The 20225-nt window shown below is 43.8% G+C and overlaps 1 protein-coding gene across 2 annotated transcripts in view; it reads right to left on the bottom strand.

The window, feature by feature from the left end:
* Positions 1-5435: 5435 nt before the first annotated feature.
* LOC121576779 (brevican core protein-like) overlaps positions 5436-20225 on the bottom strand; it is a 282893-nt gene continuing 268103 nt past the window's right edge. For both annotated transcript variants that reach the window (XM_041890233.2, XM_041890234.2), the window contains 4 exons: positions 19565-19647; positions 18613-18757; positions 7022-7204; positions 5436-6029 (listed from right to left, as the gene is read on the bottom strand). In XM_041890233.2, coding sequence (XP_041746167.1) covers positions 5824-6029; positions 7022-7204; positions 18613-18757; positions 19565-19647 — 617 coding nt within the window. In that variant the 3' untranslated portion in view covers positions 5436-5823. The remainder of the gene's footprint in view (positions 6030-7021; positions 7205-18612; positions 18758-19564; positions 19648-20225) is intronic.

The following is a 20225-nucleotide window of genomic DNA, read 5'->3' as shown; positions in this document are numbered from 1 at the left end:
AGGTGTGAGTGCATCTGCACGCACAGTGAGGCAAATACTTTTCGAGGATGGCCTGGTGTCAAGAAGGGCAGCGAGGAAGCCACTTCTCTCCAGGAAAAACATCAGGGACAGACTGATATTCTGCAAAAGGTACAGGGATTGGACTGCTGAGAACTGGGGTAAAGTCATTTTCTCTGATGAATTCCCTTTCGGATTGTTTGGGGCATCCGGAAAAAAGCTTGTCTGGAGAAGACAAGGTGAACGCTACCATCAGTCCTGTGTCATGCCAACAGTAAAGCATCCTGAGACCATTCATGTGTGGGGTTGCTTCTCAGCCAAGGGAGTGGGCTCACTCACAATTTTGCCTAAGAACACAACCATGAATAAAGAATGGTACCAACAAATCCTCAGAGAGCAACTTCTCCCAACCATCCAAGAACAGTTTGGTGACGAACAATGCCTTTTCCAGCATGATGGAGCACCTTGCCATAAGGCAAAAGTGATAACTAAGTGGCTTGGGGAACAAAACATCGAAATGTTGGGTCCATGGCCAGGAAGCTCCCCAGACCTTAATCCCATTGAGAACTTGTGGTCAATCCTCAAGAGGCGGGTGGACAAACAAAAACCCATAAATTCTGACAAACTCCAAGCATTGATTATGCAAGAATGGGCTGCCATCAGTCAGGATGTGGCCCAGAAGTTAATTGACAGCATGCCAGGGCGGATTGCAGAGGTCTTGAAAAAGAAGGGTCAACATTGCAAATATTGACTCTTTGCATAAACGTAATGTAATTGTCAATAAAAGCCTTTGACACTTATGGAATGCTTGTAATTATACTTCAGTATACCATAATAACATCTGACAAAAATATCTAAAAACACTGAAGCAGCAAACTTTGTGAAGACCAATACTTATGTCATTCTCAAAACATTTGACCACGACTGTATGTAACCACATACAGAAAGGGCTAAATAAGTTCTTCACAGCTAATTCTTAGAAATAATTTCAACACTCCAGATAAAACAAATTCTGGGCTAGTAAGGGGATTGTACATCAATTAGGATGTCAACATAGTTAGTTCACATAATTAAAGAATACCCAGTGCTTGGTAGCTATGGGTTACCATTTCTCTGCTATGGGAATATCATGTAAAACAGAAGGAATTGATCTTAGGGTCAAAACAGTCACACAAACACACACAATGTTGTTTTGGAGTAGATTAAAAACACACAGGGAGGGACAGAGAACAGCATCTGGCAACCCAAACACAAATTAGCCATGAAATGAACAAGTTCAAAAAGCCAGCTTGCAAAGACACTGAGGATAGTTGAGGATAGGTAGCAGTCAGCAATTTACAGTAGACCTATAAACTCATGCTGCCAGTCTCACAGACAGTCTAACAGTAACTCAGACAGACTAATCATGAAATCAATGAGCTGTCTGTCTGCAGTGACAACAGATTCAATAGTCATTCCCCAGTCTGATCAGCTTGTCATTGTCAGAAGTTTAATCTGATATGGGTGGTATAAAGTTATACCTAGCAAAAAGTATCTCATAAAAACAACCATATCTACCACAGCTTCTCTGGCTCATAGAGTGAATATCCTTCTCCTCTCCTAGGATTAATACCATAACAGGTGATACTACTCTCTAGCAGTCAGAAAACAGGTGTCCTCAGCACGGGACCAGCGCTACGCTGAGTCTTCTTTTGCTGGATGGGCTGGAGACAGTACTGACACAGTGGTGGCTTTGATGCCTCTGCTGCTACAGAGCTGTCATCTGACTCACCAGCAGCGTGATAGAAAGATGACAGTGAGCTACAGTAGAGAGCCGTGTGGTGTGGGGGTTTAGTGTCAGGATTACCTGCCCTCAATGGGCTGCTGGAGACCAGCACTGAGAGGAGGGGAGGGGAGGGGAGGAGAGGAGAGAGGACAGGAGGAGTGAAATGAGGACAGGAGAGGAGGAGAGAAAGAAGGGAAGCAAGGCAGGAGAGGAGATGGAGATGAGATATACACACACACACTTTGATCATACTAAAGCAGTGTATGTAGTCATTGATGGATGTTTGCAGCTAACGCAGGGCCCAGATTAAATAGAGGGCAGTGCTCTCTCCCTTCTCCTATCCGCTCCTGCCTCACTCCTGTCCTCCTCTTCTCACTCCCACAACAACGTAAATCCAAAAGGGCAAGGTTAACATCTCATTACAGCTTGTGCTTCAGAATGCTAACAGAGTTGTCTTCCTCTCAGGCTGCTTGCCTGTTGCTACCTGAGACAGACGACAGAACGTTAACTCCTCCACTGCTCATATTATTCCACCCTCTGATCCAATCACACGCTACCTGACTGCGCATCTACTCATCCACACACTCCCAGTTTGCCAACCGTGCAGAGTGCGGAGACACAGCCACCACACTGATGAAGTTCTAATTAAGCGGTATCCCACTAGTCTCTCACTCCCGCTCATATGTTTACATTGCCAAAGCAAGTGAAATAGATTTCTCTCTCTGTCTCTCTCTCTTTCGCTCTCCCTCTGTCGCTCTCTCTCTGTCTCTCTGTCTCTGTCTCTGTCTCTGTCTCTGTCTCTGTCTCTCTCTCTCTCTCTCTCTCTCTCTCTCTCTCTCTCTCTCTCTCTCTCTCTCTCTCTCTCTCTCTCTCTCTCTCTCTCTCTCTCTCTCTCTCTCTCTCTCTCTCTCTCTCTCTCTCTCTCTCTCTCTCTCTCTCTCTCTCTCTCTCTCTCTCTCTCTCTCTCTCTCTCTCTCTCTCTCTCCCGTGTTGAAAAGCCCAGCTAGTTGTGAAGGCATTGCAGTCGTGCCGACCATGCCGTGCCGCAGCAGCAGACAGCTGTGGGCGACCTCAGTTGTTTAGTGACTCGTCTTCATAATTAAGGTTCATCACAATGAAGCCACGATTCCATCGTCGGCCGTCTGTCTGTCTTCAGGGCATCAGACTACAGAGCTGGAGAGGGAGGGTGGTTGGAAGAGAGGGAGCTGAAGCTGAAGCGAGGGCAGGGCGTATATCATGATGAGAGCGTGTAAGCGTGTGTGTATGTGTCAGAGAAAGAGAGGGTGAGAGAGAGTGAGTCAGATTGGGAAAGAGAGAATGTGTCTCTATGATAGAGAGAGAGTATGTGTCTGTGAGTGTCAGAGATTGAGGGTATATCTGTGTGCATCAGAGCAGGCTTACACCATCCACAGAGTACATTGAGCTGAGTTGACCCATTGCTCCAGGAGACCTGCAATAACCAGCTGGTCTGGTGGGGAGATAACAACAGCCTCCTAGACTAGAGGATGACTGCCAGCCAGCCAGACATGTTGGTCGGCCTCCACTGTCCTATAAAACAACAAGGACTCCATCTCTACTCCCTAATCATATCCAACATCTGATTGGACCCTCACACCTCATTCAAGCCCAGTCTCTCTCTCAGCAGAGTCTCTGTTTGTTATAGTTTGATAGTTCTGTCCTTATCCATTATGCGAGAGAGAGATCCAATCACCTCTGTTCATATTTGTTCTTCCTGTCACACACTCCACTCTGTCCCTCGTATTACTGTGAGAGACAGACAGGCATTGTCCTGCTTAAGTCCATAGTAATCATAGTCATCATGCTATCTCTAGGAGAAGCTCAGCTGAATTAAATGCCTAAGGAGCACCCACCCACCCACGGTCAATCCATTGTCTGGAATGTCTGGAATAGTAGACGGATAGAAAAAAAGCTGATATTAGACTGACATGTTAAAGACGTGAAAGCTTGAGTGCTGTGAAAGGCCTGTGGCTCCCTGTCCGTCGGAGCATAGCCACTGTCATCACAGCCAGGGACAAAGGTCATGATGATAACCTCTTCATTAATTAAGCATGCTTTGAGGGAGATGAACTGTACTGATATGGAGCATCTCTCTCTTTTCTTTCTTTCAGGCCCCATCTGTGTCATTGACAAGGTGGATAAAGGGCTGAGGATGAAAGACAAGGGAAGAACTGGAGGAGCGAGGGAGGGAGAGAGAGAGATAGAGAGAGAGAGGGAGAGAGCAAAAGAGAGAGGAGAGACATAAAGAGAAAGTGGGGGATGTCAGCTCAGAGGAATTGCACAAGGTGATAAAGGAGCTTTAGAGAATCAGTGGGACCCTGCAGGAAAAAACCAAAAACATGTATATTTTTCTAGCAGCAGCAGAGAGGAGGTGGCCCGGGTCTTACCCCAGCCGGACCGGGCTGCAGACTGCAGCAGACCGGACAGCCCTGTTTAAAACCAGGACACGCACCTGGAGTGAATACTATTCTGAAATGCTGTGAATGACAGCCGAATGCCTCCATGTCCAGAAATACAGTGCTTTATCTATTTTAACCATCTATAAAACATTTTGCATCTTCTGTGGGCGCTGTCGCCCCACTGTTACCCCCACACAACCCTCACTGAGACTGGGCTCAGTTTAAAGCCATATCCATACACTACTACACTAGCCCAGCTCACTTCTGTTGGGATGAGGCACAGTGGGGGTTCACCCCGGCTTAATGGCCCCATGTCCTATTTGCACTACTTTATAAAGCTAATTATGGGCCCAGCTCTGTACCCGACGGCTGCACAGAGAGCCCTGTCATCCCTCTGTTTGATGTGCTGGAGAAGGGGGCCAACTGTAATTAAGATTCTGGACTCCTTGCTCCTCTCTCTTCTTCTCCCCCTGTCCTTCTCTCTCTCTGACAGTCTGACAGAACAATTTCTCCTCAGCTGGCCAGAGAAGCAGAACTCTAAGATAGAGGATGAACAGACCTTCAATATAGAGACAGATGGAATATGAGAGTGTGGTGATGGGCATGAGAGGATTCTGATTAAGGATCATTGCCTATTAGCTAACTGGGAAGCCAGACTCAATCACAATCTGGCCAGTTCCAAAGGTAACAGCTTTTCTCGGTTGGGTTTCTCGACTACCAACTAGCGATCTTCTCTAGCAGTTAAGCAGGAACACAGAATGACTTAGAAAGGCAACACATACAGTAGGATGATATTGTTAGAAGAAAACAAAGTAACATTTCCAGTTCAGCTTTAAAAAGGACTGCTGTGGAGTTCTCCCACCACTATGGGGTACTGTTTGGGCTTCTGGATACTTGATTTGATTTGACCTCAGTGGTGTGAGGTTGACTTGGATACAAGGTAACTGTGAGTTGTCTCCATTTTCCTCTGTGCACCTAGTACACCCAGTCCAAAGTATCTGTCTTACAATGGTGAAATACAACGCTACTCAATCAGTACAAGCACCAGTCTCAAAGCAAAGCATGTCAATCTGTTCAGAATAACTGTTGTAGGTTATTAAGTCAAATGTCTTACAAAGAGCTAACCAAAAACACCAAAGTCAGGAAATACACTCAGACAACAAGTCTCTTAAAAATAAAGGTGTTAAGAATGAAGAGTCATGGAAAAACATGGATATATGAATCTATCTATTCATTGACTCTTCTGATTTTGATACACATTTCCAATGATGTTGTCACTATTTACAGCTTGTACTAAACCTCCTCCTCCACAATTGTTTATGTAAAAAAAGAAAAAGAAACCTCTTAAGATTTATTAGGTGATCAAAGCACCGTATCCTGGGTCATCACTGACTCGATAAAGCAGGTCGGGAAGGGATAAAAGAAAGAAAAGAAAAGTAGTGAAGGTAAAGAAAAGAGTACATAGGGATTGTTATTGTCTCAGTGAGGCCTAGCAGTCGGCTGTCAGGCCTCAGAGTTGAGTATGATACAGGCTGGCTCGGGGAGCCAAGAACAGGGCAGGAGAGGGGGTAGACAGGGAGTAGAAAGGAGTAGAGTAGGGAGACTGGGCAGTGAGGTGAGGTTTGGGCAGTGGGGGCTTTTGGTTCAGATGTGGGCATGAGCGTGCCCATGCCTGTGCCTGTGGCCCTGGTCCCCTCCGTGGTGGCCTCTGTGTCCATGGCCGTGCCTGTGGCCCTGGTCCCCTCCGTGGTGGCCTCCCTCTCCGTGTCCATGGCTGTGTTTATTGTGCTTTTTACGCTCCCGTCGCCCGTTGTGATCATGGTGACGTCTGTATCGGTGGGCTCGCCGGGCTAGAGAGAGGGAGAGAGGGAGAGAAGGGGGTGAAAGTGGAGGAGTGAGGGGTAAGAGAGAGTCGAGACCGGATGAGAGGGAGTAGAGGGGTGTGTGACAGGTAGAGCGGTGGCGACGGGGTAGAGTCAAGGATGAGATAGAGTAGAGGGGTGTGTGACAGGTAGAGCGGTGGCGACGGGGTAGAGTCAAGGATGAGATGGAGTGAGAGAGGAATATGAGGGGGGGTGAAAAGTCAACACCACAGATATACAGTGCTCAACATCAACCACTCAGCCCTGAGTGTCTAATCTACTCTACTTTACATTGAACAGTGTGGGCGCCGAGCTCTCTACATGTATTAGCATAGGACTGTTCTCCCACTCACAGCCTGAGTAAGCCACTTCCTTCCTATGTTGTGCTGCCAAATTTGATTTGTTGGTCCTGGTTTGGGTTTGTCAACAAAAAGTCTACCTTGCCAGGATAATGATGACTAACAAACGACTATAGCAGGAAAACAACACTCAAAATGCACAGAATAAATAAAAAAATAAGGCTCCATATTTTCACTTTAAACAGAAGCAATTCATTATGTCAGTAAGAGCCGAATAAACATCACATCTTGAAAGGTGAAATGAGAAATAAGAGTTTGCTATTGATCCTACAATATGAAAGATCCTGCTGTCATAAAGAAATGTTGCCATTGTTCTGCAGAGTGAGTTTTATTACTCTATGGGAGGATAGTAAAATAAAATGTTTCTTCTTGGTGTTTTCTGGCAGTCCTCCAAACTCCTGCTGTCAATCTCACAGAAAAAAGAGCTAGAACTTAGTTTTATCTACATTAAAATGACATTATCATCATTACACAACCTCTATCTGATGAAAAGTTGGTCAAAAGAGAGTCTTGTACTCCTAATGAATTCGATCTAACTTTAAGTGTCCATTCCTCTCCTGTTGTTTGAGCATTAACCCCATAGAGATAAAACGTAACCCTTTAATGGTCTTGGTCACTCACACTTTGTGCAGATGATCTTGGGCCGGTCCCACTTGCCGTTGGCGCGACACTTGGCCGTGGGGACGTGACGTTGGAGGAACCCGTCTGCACACTGGTAACGCACCACTGAATGAATGTCATAGTGGGGCCGCTTACGGCCAATCAGAAAGGCGTTCTCCACATTGGGTGGGTTCCCACACAGCACTGCCAACGGTGGGGGAAAGAGAGAGAGAGAGAGAGAGAGAGAGAGAGAGAGAGAGAGAGAGAGAGAGAGAGAGAGAGAGAGAGAGAGAGAGAGAGAGAGAGAGAGAGAGAGAGAGAGAGAGAGAGAGAGAGAGAGAGAGAGAGAGAGAGAGAGAGAGAGAGAGAGAGAGAGAGAGAGAGAGAGAGAGAGAGAGAGAGAGAGAGAGATAGATAGATAGATAGATAGATAGAAACACAGTAATGGATGAGTGGGACATGAGGTCATAATATGATGTCTATTACCAGCATTCACAGTCGTGTACATCCATACACACAGTCATTCTTTGCCTGGGTGCATGTGCTTTTTATGCCCTTGTCCCCCATGAGACCTCAATTTTCTGTTATCCTCCTGAATATTGAATGTTAGATTTGATGGAGGGTAAACTGATCCTAGATCTGTGCTTATGGGGAAGTTCTAGCCAGAGCTGAAAGGTCAGTGGGTCAGTGTGACCTTCGATCAGTGTGTAGGGGCAATTTCCTACACAAACTATTTTTGAGGGGACAGGGGCCTTAGGGGCCACAGTGTGTGACAGGTGTTAGGAATACTCCCACACTTGATTCTCATTGGCCGGATTAGAATGGGGATGAATGAGAGACGAAGGATGAGGAGGGGTGACTGGGGATGAAGGTGCAGTACCTCTGTCATTCCCTAGATGGCAGCCCTGCAGTTCAAACCTAAAGCCCTCAGTACATTAACTAACCCCAGTGGGAGGTCTGGTCTGTGACTGCAGTACGGCTCCAGTGGGAGGTCTGGTCTGTAAATGCAGTACGGCCCCAAACAAGTAAATGCATTTTCTGGGTGAGGGAGATCAACTCAAAACAAGTCGTTTTAACTTCATTATCTCAATACAATACAACAAAAATCTAGGCAATTTTCATTTTTTTGGAGTAAGCTCTAAGGGGCCACAATACAGCGATGTGATTTACAGCTAAGGTGCAAAAAGCACATACTATTCACAACCATAGTGCCATAGATTCTACTTAATTACCTGTAGGCTATTACAATATAATAACATATGACATTTAGCAGGCACTTTTATCCAAAGCGACTTACAGTCTTGTGTGCATACATTTTACGTATGGATGGTCCCGGGAATCAAACCCACTATCCTGACATTGCAAGTGCCATGCTCTACCAACTGAGCTACCCTAACCACATAGCCATGATATTATTTAGCCATATTATTATACACCTTAATAATGGCCAGCCATATCAGATTACCCCACTTTTAATAGTGCTAAGAATTTCTAAATTGTGTTAACAGGGTTTGTTTAGACTGCCAGTACAGTGATTGCTGCTACGGCTCACACCTTAAATTCAGCCAATCAGAAAACCACAGTTTATTACTCACTGTGTTCAGTGTGCAGTAGCAGAGACTAGGAGGAACATTACTAACACTACCGTGCGGCTGTGTCAACAGATCAATAGACACAGGACCAGGCATGGCACTCGATAACACAATCCAGATATGCTCTTACTGACTGGGTCTAGGTTGGGGATGGCTGGCAGGCGGGCAGGATTGTGTCAGGCTGATGTAGTGTTCTTTTGAAATCTGAAGACAGTTAGAGCCTGGATCCATCCAGCACTTTCCGAGCCCTGTGGGCTGAAGCTACACCTAGAGGCTATCATGTCTCAGCAGATTAGACTGGGGTGAGGTGGGCATGTTTACACAAACAACACGCAAGCATATTGTCAACACACACACACGCACGCACACACTCTCACTCACTCACAAACACGCACGTACACGCACGCTCCATTCTCAGCCAATGTAGTGCCCTGCAGCTGTCATGGCAGGCAGATGAGTTGAGGTGAACTGTGAGTAGTCTAATGAAATGAAATGTTATGTGTTGCTTCTTAAACAACAGGTGTGGACTAACAGTGAAATGCTTACGGGCCCTTCCCAACAATGCAGAGAGAAAAATATAAATAATAGAAAAATAATAACACCAGAAATAAATACACAATGAGTAACAATTACTTGGCTATATACACAGGGTACCAGTACCGAGTCGATGTGCAGTAGTATGAGGTAATTGAGGTAGATAGGTACTGTACATATAGGTAGGGATAAAGTGACTATGCAACAGGATATATACTGTAGTAAACAGTTGCAGCAGTGCATGTGATGAGTCAAAAGACTTTGATGGAGGTGGGGGCCACAAAAAAACTGAATTCATCATGAGGGGCTGCAGTGGCTCATTTTAAAAGCAAGTTTGTTGCAATTCTACACATTTTGCCATGGGGTTGAGAGAAGATTTTGCAATTTTATAACTAATTTCATGCTATTCTACACATTTTGCCATAGGGTGGAGGCAAATGTTTGACATTTTTTATATGATAAATGATCATCAATGGGCCCCACCCCGGTTGGTAATTCAACCATGCCTACTACAAGTTTAGATAGCTGGCCGCTAGACTAACTTTCCGATCTAAAAAAATGTAGCTGACATAGGCTAATTGAGTGATGCACTACAAAATGTAGAAATTGCACCTTGTGCATTCCATTATTCTAACGCTCAACAGTAAGTTGAGATCCTGAGTTCAAAGATTTGGCATGGGCCCTCAGATCCTCAAAAAGTTATACAGTTGCACCATTGAGAGCATCTCGACTGGCTGCATCACTGCTTGGCATCAGACCGCAAGGCCTACCAATTGGTCCGCGGGCCTACAAAAGGGGGCCGCGGTGATGTACTGGGCCGTACACACTACCCTCACTAATTGGTCCACAGGGGTGTCAGGGTGAGCTGCTTCTCTGTCCCCAGAGGAAAGGTGCAGGAGAGGAAGTATAATTGGTAAAAGGCATGTAGAGGCAGAGACAGAGGCAGATGTTCCAGGAGTTCCAGAGGACTTCTGACCCAACTGCTCCAAAGGACCAGGGTGCGCTGGCCTGGACTTGAGGTGTGTGTGTAAGAGAATATTTTGAACTGTATATGAATGAGAATTTTGATATTTGTTTTAATTTTTTTGGGGGGTAGATCAGCTTTAATATTGCAGATAGATTGTAACTTCCATCAATGTAATTGTCTGCATCACTTCCAATCCGCCATATGTTTTTTTCTTCTTTTTTTATCGCATATATGTACACTGCTCAAAAAAATAAAGGGAACACTAAAATAACACATCCTAGATCTGAATGAATGAAATAATCTTATTAAATACTTTTTTCTTTACATAGTTGAATGTGCTGACAACAAAATCACACAAAAATTATCAATGGAAATCAAATGTATCAACCCATGGAGGTCTGGATTTGGAGTCACCCTCAAAATTAAAGTGGAAAACCACACTACAGGCTGATCCAACTTTGATGTAATGTCCTTAAAACAAGTCAAAATGAGGCTCAGTAGTGTGTGTGGCCTCCACGTGCCTGTATGACCTCCCTACAACGCCTGGGCATGCTCCTGATGAGGTGGCGGATGGTCTCCTGAGGGATCTCCTCCCAGACCTGGAATAAAGCATCCGCCAACTCCTGGACAGTCTGTGGTGCAACGTGGCGTTGGTGGTGGAGCGAGACATGATGTCCCAGATGTGCTCAATTGGATTCAGGTTTGGGGAACGGGCGGGCCAGTCCATAGCATCAATGCCTTCCTCTTGCAGGAACTGCTGACACACTCCAGCCACATGAGGTCTAGCATTGTCTTGCATTAGGAGGAACCCAGGGCCAACCGCACCAGCATATGGTCTCACAAGGGGTCTGAGGATCTCATCTCGGTACCTAATGGCAGTCAGGCTACCTCTGGCGAGCACATGGAGGGCTGTGCGGCCCCCCAAAGAAATGCCACCCCACACCATGACTGACCCACCGCCAAACCGGTCATGCTGGAGGATGTTGCAGACAGCAGAACGTTCTCCACGGCATCTCCAGACTCTGTCGTGTCTGTCACGTGCTCAGTGTGAACCTGCTTTCATCTGTGAAGAGCACAGGGCGTCAGTGGCGAATTTGCCAATCTTGGTGTTCTCTGGCAAATGCCAAACGTCCTGCACGGTGTTGGGCTGTAAGCACAACCCCCACCTGTGGACGTCGGGCCCTCATACCACCCTCATGGAGTCTGTTTCTGACCGTTTAAGCAGACACATGCACATTTGTGGCCTGCTGGAGGTCATTTTGCAGGGCTCTGGCAGTGCTCCTCCTGCTCCTCCTTGCACAAAGGCAGAGGTAGCAGTCCTGCTGCTGGGTTGTTGCCCTCCCTACGGCCTCCTCCATGTCTCCTGATGTACTGGCCTGTCTCCTGGTAGCGCCTCCATGCTCTGGACACTACGCTGACAGACACAGCAAACCTTCTTGCCACAGCTCGCATTGATGTGCCATCCTGGATGAGCTGCACTACCTGAGCCACTTGTGTGGGTTGTAGACTCCGTCTCATGCTACCACTAGAGTGAAAGCACCGCCAGCATTCAAAAGTGACCAAAACATTAGCCAGGAAGCATAGGAACTGAGAAGTGGTCTGTGGTCACCACCTGCAAAACCAGTCCTTTATTGGGGGTGTCTTGCTAATTGCCTATACTTTCCACCTGTTGTCTATTCCATTTGCACAACAGCATGTGAAATTTATTGTCAATCAGTGTTGCTTCCTAAGTGGACAGTTTGATTTCACAGAAGTGTGATTGACTTGGAGTTACATTGTGTTGTTTAAGTTTTCCCTTTATTTTTTTGAGCAGTGTATATATATATATATATATATATATATATATATATATATATATATATACACATATATACATACATACACATCCTTTAAAAATATATATATTTCCCTTTATTACTTTCCAACCCCACCATCCCCTCCCTAATTGGAGTAAACTAGTGAACAACAATGCTTAGGCCGATACTTCATGCTTATACATACTATATACATTTTATGGACACAGTCGCTAATTATATTTTGTTTGTTTTCACTCCTGAACTTCCTCCGATCATTTTCATGATGTCCATCTGGTATGCTTCTATATGCCATATCTTTCTAACTGTGCTCTTTCACAAAAGCTCACAATATATAACCTATATACTTATTATGGACACAGCATGTCTTACACTAGTTATCTTGTTGTTATTAGTCCCATCCTTCAGCTCCATTCAACACCTCCCATCTATCTCTTAACACCATCCATATTGGATTTCTATTTGCCATTTAACATTTTAATCATTTAGCAGACGCTCTTATCCAGAGCGACTTACAGGAGCAATTAGGGTTAAGTGCCTTGCTCAAGGGCACATCCACAGATTTTTCACCTAGTCGGCTTGGGGATTAGAACCAGCGACCTTTCGGTTACTGGCACTACGCTCTTAACCCCTAAGCTACCTGCCGCCCCATACATTTTTCAACTGTACTGTGATGTTTTACAAAAGTTCTGAACCTTTCTATTCTCATTGTTTCTACAGTTTGTGAATTGAAATTAAACATCTTTGCTAAAAGTATTATTATATTATTGATCGAAATAGTGCTATCTGCAGGGTCAGCTCCATGCAAATATTGCAATCCTTCAGCCATTCCTGGACCTGTGTCCAGAAACAAGCTACAAATGGACAGTACCAAAACAAATGATCTAATGATTCTGTCTCTTCACAGCCAAATCTGCAGAGCTGGGAAGATTGTATCCGCCATACAAATAACATTCTATTGGTAGAAAGAATTGTATATAATAATTTAAATTGAAAAAAAGTTTTGAATCCGGCGTCGTTTTGCGTATCAATTCATAAACACTATGCCATGGAACCAGTACATCAAAAATCTCTTCCCAACTATTTTGCAATCTATATGGGACGGCTGTCAATCTTTTGGTCCTTAAATGAAACTGGTAAACTTTTTTATTTATCACAATTTTCTTTAACCAATTATGTTCTTTAATGCAAGGCCGACAGACAAGTTCCTTACTTTTTCCTCCTTCCACTTTCCTCTTCCATTTTTGCGGTAATGCTGCAATTAAGTGGTTGTAATTTTGGGTAGAGCAGACATTTCCATATGTTTTTGGTAGCTGCATGTGCGACATACAGTGGGGAAAAAAAGTATTTAGTCAGCCACCAATTGTGCTAGTTCTCCCACTTAAAAAGATGAGAGAGGCCTGTAATTTTCATCATAGGTACACGTCAACTATGACAGACAAAATGAGAAATCAAATTCCAGAAAATCACATTGTAGGATTTTTAATGAATTTATTTGCAAATTATGGTGGATAATAAGTATTTGGTCAATAACAAAAGTTTCTCAATACTTTGTTATATACCCTTTGTTGGCAATGACACAGGTCAAAAGTTTTCTGTAAGTCTTCACAAGGTTTTCACACACTGTTGCTGGTATTTTGGCCCATTCCTCCATGCAGATCTCCTCTAGAGCAGTGATGTTTTGGGGCTGTCGCTGGGCAACACGGACATTCAACTCCCTCCAAAGATTTTCTATGGGGTTGAGATCTGGAGACTGGCTAGGCCACTCCAGGCCCTTGAAATGCTTCTTACGAAGCCACTCCTTCGTTGCCCGGGCGGTGTGTTTGGGATCATTGTCATGCTGAAAGACCCAGCCACGTTTCATCTTCAATGCCCTTGCTGATGGAAGGAGGTTTTCACTCAAAATCTCACGATACATGGCCCCATTCATTCTTTCCTTTACACGGATCAGTCGTCCTGGTCCCTTTGCAGAAAAACAGCCCCAAAGCATGTTCCACCCCCATGCTTCACAGTAGGTACGGTGTTCTTTGGATGCAACTCAGCATTCTTTGTCCTCCAAACACGACGAGTTGAGTTTTTACCAAAAAGTTATATTTTGGTTTCATCTGACCATATGACATTCTCCCAATCCTCTTCTGGATCATCCAAATGCACTCTAGCAAACTTCAGACGGGCCTGGACATGTACTGGCTTAAGCAGTGGGACACGTCTGGCACTGCAGGATTTGAGTCCCTGGCGGCGTAGTGTGTTACTGATGGTAGGCTTTGTTACTTTGGTCCCAGCTCTCTGCAGGTCATTCACTAGGTCCCCCCCGTGTGGTTCTGGGATTTTTGCTCACCGTTCTTGTGATCATTTTGACCCCACGGGTGAGATCTTGCGTGGAGCCCCAGATCGAGGGAGATTATCAGTGGTCTTGTATGTCTTCCATTTCCTAATAATTGCTCCCACAGTTGATTTCTTCAAACCAAGCTGCTTACCTATTGCAGATTCAGTCTTCCCAGCCTGGTGCAGGTCTACAATTTTGTTTCTGGTGTCCTTTGACAGCTCTTTGGTCTTGGCCATAGTGGAGTTTGGAGTGTGACTGTTTGAGGTTGTGGACAGGTGTCTTTTATACTGATAACAAGTTCAAACAGGTGCCATTAATACAGGTAACGAGTGGAGGACAGAGGAGCCTCTTAAAGAAGAAGTTACAGGTCTGTGAGAGCCAGAAATCTTGCTTGTTTGTAGGTGACCAAATTCTTATTTTCCACCATAATTTGCAAATAAATTCATTAAAAATCCTACAATGTGATTTTCTGGAAAACATTTTCTCAATTTGTCTGTCATAGTTGACGTGTACCTATGATGAAAATTACAGGCCTTTCTCATCTTTTTAAGTGGGAGAACTTGCACAATTGGTGGCTGACTAAATGCTTTTTTCCCCACTGTAACTCCACCATTCCTACCGATAATGTCATTTACGATGATTATAAGTTTTTTTTTTTTTTTCTCAAAAGAGTACGTTTTTTTTATCAATTAGTATATTTGAGTTTAACCACAATATTTGTTGCAATATTTGTTCTGTCATTTCTGGAGGATTAAATTTAAATTGCAACCAACTTTCTATGGCTTGTTTTAGAAATAGTAATATTTGGGAGATTATTTTATTTTCAAATACCTGAAAGTGAGGGGTTGTAATCTGAATAAAGGGAAAAAGTCCCTTCTTGAACATTGGGTGAGACAATCTTACTAGTTTGCTAGAGAACCAGTTCGGATTTAAGTATAATTTTTGTATGACTGAAGCTTTTAGTGATAGGTCTAATGCTTTAATATTTAATAATTTCTGTCCTCCTAATTCATATTCATTATATAAATAAGCCCGTTTAATTTTGTCTGGCTTGCCGTTCCAAATAAAATTGAATATTCTTTTCTCATATAATTTAAAAAACAGTTCGCTAGGCGTAGGCAAGACTGGGATAATACTAAAGAGTTAATCAGTGTGATTTTTCCACAAATTGACAGGTATTTACCTTTCCATGGTAGCAAGATCTTATCTATTTTTGCTAACTTTCTATAAAAAATTTTTTTGGAGTGAGATCATTTATTTAATTTGGGATATGTATTCCGAGTGTATCCACATCACCATCAGACCATTTTATTGGTAAACTACATGGTAATGTAAAAATCGTATTGTAATCCAGAGAGGTTAGAAAATGTATCTAGATCCTCTATGAGGCTGTGGAGGGACTCAAGTTGTGGATGTAAAAGAAAACATGAATCATCAGCGTACAATGACACCTTTGTTTTTAAGCCCTGGATTTCTAATCCCTTGATATTATTGTTGGATCTGATTTTAATAGCTAACATCTCGATGGCAATAATAAATAGATATGCCGATAGTGGACAACCTTGTTTCACTCCTCTTGACAGTTTAAAACTTTCTGAGAAACAGCCATTATTTACTATTTTACACCTAGTGTTACTATACATGATTGTAACCCAATTTATAAGAGATTGTCCAAAATTGAAATGCTCCAGGTATTTGTATATAAACCCCAGTCATACTTTATCAAATGCCTTTTCGAAGTCTGCTATGAATAGTAGGCCTGGCTTCCCAGATTTTTCATAGAGTTCTATTGTTTCCAGTACTTGCCTTATATTATCTCCAATGTATCGCCCATGTAAAAAACCTGTCTGATTAGAATGAATAATGTCCGACAATACCTTTTTAATTCTATGCGCTATACATTTTGCTAGAATTGTTGCATCACAACACTGAAGTGTAAGGGGCCGCCAATTTTTTTAATGGACTGGATCTTTATATTTTCCACTTGTATCCTGTTTCAGTAATAACGAAATCCGACCTTCTTCTTGAGCGTCTGATAATCTACCATTTACATAGGAGTGGTTAAAACATGCTAATAACGGTCCTCTGAGTATATCAAAAAAGGTTTGGTATACCTCGACTGGTATGCCATCCAACCCTGGAGTTTTCCCAGACTTAAAGTCTATAATTGCATCCAGAAGTTCCTCCTCTGTAATTTCACCTTCACATGAGTATTTCTGTATGGCTGTTAATTTTACATTATCAATAGAAAAAAAATCTCTACAATTTGCTTCAGTTAGAGGAGATGGAGGCGACTGAAACGAAAACTTAAAGTACTTTGTTTCCTCCTTCATTTGGTGAATCATGGGTGACTCCGTCATTTGTAACCAGTTTCAGTAGATTATTTTTGGTAGCATTCCTATGTTGAAGATTAAAAAGGAATTTGGTGCATTTTTCCCCATATTCCATCCAGTTTGCTTTATTTTTATAATATATTACACTTGATCTTTCTTGAATAAGTTTCTCCATTTCTTTTTGTTTTTCCTCTAATTTATTCTGAGCCTCTATGTAACAGTTTTTATTGCTATCTGTCTGTTCTGTTAGACCTTCTATTTCCTTTGTTAGTGTGGACTCTTTTGACCTAAATTGCTTTTGTTTTCGAGATGAGTACTGAATTGCATGGCCTCTAAAGGCACATTTAAAGGTGTCCCATACAATAAGGGGATTTGCTGTACCTATGTTATGTCGGAAAAAATCTGTTATAAATTCCTCTGTCCTAGTTAAAAACAAGTTAATTTGAGTATTTGATAATACTCTCTGTTTGTGACAGACAGAGGCCTTCACCACGGCCCATCCTCCTGATCAGGGTGACTCATGCCTGCCTGCGGTCTGCCCCACAGCACTATGGGTAACACTAATCACCCAGATGACGTGCATCTCTGATTGGATACTGCCTCCTGGCTCTCTCTCAAGAGGGACAGGCCTGAGCGTCAGCCACACGCCAGTTAACAGCCAATCACATCATACGGCCACTGATGAGCAGCAAACCCCAGAACAACACCACTAAACAGTAGAAATCAAGACAGAATATTCTCTGCTGTAAAGAAGGAGTTTAGTTGGGCTGAAGATGGAATGCTGCCACTGACTGATTGACTGAAGGTCAGCTTCCCAGTAGGAGGCATTAAGTTAGACCTGTGACAGTGTGTCATTATTATTATTATTTTATTTTTTTTGTCATTTAGCAGACGCTCTTATCCAGAGCGACTTACAGGAGCATTTAGGGTTAAGCGCCTTGCTCAAGGGCACAGCGACAGATTTTTCACCTAGTCGGCTCGGGGATTAGAATCAGCGACCTTTCGGTTACTGGCACAACGCTCTTAACCACTAAGCTACCTGCCGTCATCAGCTATGGGTTACACCTCTGATGAGAGAAATAACATTCTGTAAATACTACATGTAACATAAAGAGTAAATACCTTCACATCCACAGTGGAAAGTTGATCTGACTCTAGGGCAGTGGTCCCCAAACTTTTGTGTGGCATGAGTGACTTATCTCAAGTTTTAAAACTATTTTTTGACCATTCAGATGAAAAAAATACTGTTTCTAGCCTGAGGCCAGTTTTAAATCAGTACCCAAAATGATCTAGCAGTGACCCACCAGTGAGTCCAGAGTCTCCTGATCCTCCATTTCCTTAAACACAGTTCTGGAGTCTGGCCAGCCATCTCAACCTACCTATAAACCCCTACCTGTCTGGCTATTAATACCCTGTCTCTCTGTCTGCCCCAAATGCAAATGAGGGACCATCAGCTCTAATAAGCCCACAGAGGAAGAGACCTGGCTTCTCTGGCATCTCACATTCCTCACAGCACCATGACAGAGCAGATCCACAGAGGCCTGATCATGTGACTAAGGAACTTTACCAGACAACCCCAAAACTTTGTGTGAAACTCTTCCAACAATGCTTCAGACAAAGGAGGATCATTCTGTTGTGGATTAAATGTTCTGAGAAATTCTCAGCCCCTGGTTTGACAGTAAAACCATCAGTAGAAGTGGTTTAAAAGAGCTGTCTGAAGTGGGAAGCGCAGCTACAGGTGAGCTGACTGGGCTTGGAGGTGAGCTGTAATGTGTCAACCTATTGTCCAGACTGACTGATTGAAGAGGCTAAAATGGTCTCGCTAACATACAGGAGACTTTAAAGTATTATTTAATGTATTTAAAGCACAGCAGAAACATGATATCACCTCCTCTTCAACTCTCTTTCATTCTTTTCCCCGCTCGATTCCTTTCACACTCTCAGCCCCTCTCTTTCTTCATCCCCTCTCGATTCTTCTCTCTTTCACATTCTCAGGCGCTCTCCCCTTCTCTCCCCCTTCCTTCCCTTCCTCTTTCTCCCTCTCACCTGTTCCCTTCTTGCAGACATAGGGCAGGTTGTAGTTGCAGGGCACATCGTTCCACTTGCTGTTCTCATGGGCGATCATCACCACACAGTCCTCTCCCCCCGCAAAGAAGTTATCCGGCTGGTTCTCCCGCCAGTTCTCATATTGCTGTATCACAGTCACAGATACAGTCACAGATATAGATACAGTCACATGGCCCAGTCACAGTCACAGACACAGACACAGTCACAGTCACAGACATAGACACAGTCACAGACACAGATACAGTCCCATGGCACAGATAAAGTCACATGGCACAGTCACAGATACAGTCACATGGCACAGTCACAGATACAGATACATGGCACAGTCACAGATACAGATACAGATACAGACACATGGCACAGTCACAGATACAGACACAGTCACATGGCACAGTCACAGACACATATACAGTCACACGGCACAGTAACAGTAATAGACACAGCACAGACACAGTCACAGGCACACAGTACAGACAGTCACAGACACAGTCACAGGCACAGTCACACAACACAGACAGAACAAAAATAAAAGTGGTAGATAGCATCATTATCCATACAGTATAAAACAGACTGTTTCATTGTGCTCTTTTATTGAACAACACTTATGGTCTTTCTCCAGTGATATAGACCGACACAGAGTAATGACAGCTCTGAAATAACACCAGGCACATAGGAGCTGCCTCTAGGGAGATAGAAGTGGTAAGTAGTGTAGGAAGAAAAGTGATTCAGCAAGCGAGGGTGTACATATGTAATGACACGTTCACTCTATCAATTTCCCACCTGACCTTTAGCTAACATCCACCTCCTCACTACGACACATAAGGATAAAAGAGTGATTCTCTCTCTCTCTCTCTCTCTCTCTCTCTCTCTCTCTCTCTCTCTCTCTCTCTCTCTCTCTCTCTCTCTCTCTCTCTCTCTCTCTCTCTCTCACCAGGTCCATGTTGTCGGTCCACTGGAAATCCTCCTCTACTGTTCTGTCGTTCAGGCCGATCCAGGTGTTGTCATGGCTCAGACCTTAACAGCGACACACACACACCACCCATCATTTAAAAAAACAACCAGCAGTATTTACTGCAGAATAGTTCTGCATATTCTCCTATTTTACATGCATGCTGTCCCCAAGGCACCACACTAGCCATTCCCTCAGGGAGGCTCAGCTCCGATCTTATCACAATTTCATCCCTCGATAGCAGAAGGCAGAAGCAGCCAGATCTTTGTGGACGGTGCAGCATTGATGAGATTTGGGTGTAATGGAATTTCAATCATGGTGTTCCTGATTAACATCATTATGGGGCCCATTAATCTTCCTAATAGCTGTGCTCCCTTTATTGGAGAGGTGGAGACGTCCATTTTCGAGGCAATTAAACACACTTTTTGGTAAATGTGTCTGTGGAGGAGAGGATGAGGGAGGATGAGTGGGGAAAGGAAAGCTCTGGCTGCTCTGGGATTGGGAGGGGCTCCCATGCTCCTTTCATCCATTTCTCTCTTTTTCCATCCCTCTTCCTCATCCCTCTCTTCCTCTGTCTCTCCCTCCATCTCTCTCTTCCTCTGTCTCTCCCTCCATCCCTCTCTTCCTCTGTCTCTCCCTCCAT

This window comes from Coregonus clupeaformis, chromosome 11, assembly GCF_020615455.1.
Source record: "Coregonus clupeaformis isolate EN_2021a chromosome 11, ASM2061545v1, whole genome shotgun sequence".
Taxonomy (NCBI): domain Eukaryota; kingdom Metazoa; phylum Chordata; class Actinopteri; order Salmoniformes; family Salmonidae; genus Coregonus; species Coregonus clupeaformis.
Note: the sequence above shows the minus strand (reverse complement) of the source record. Positions and strands in the feature narration are given on the sequence as shown.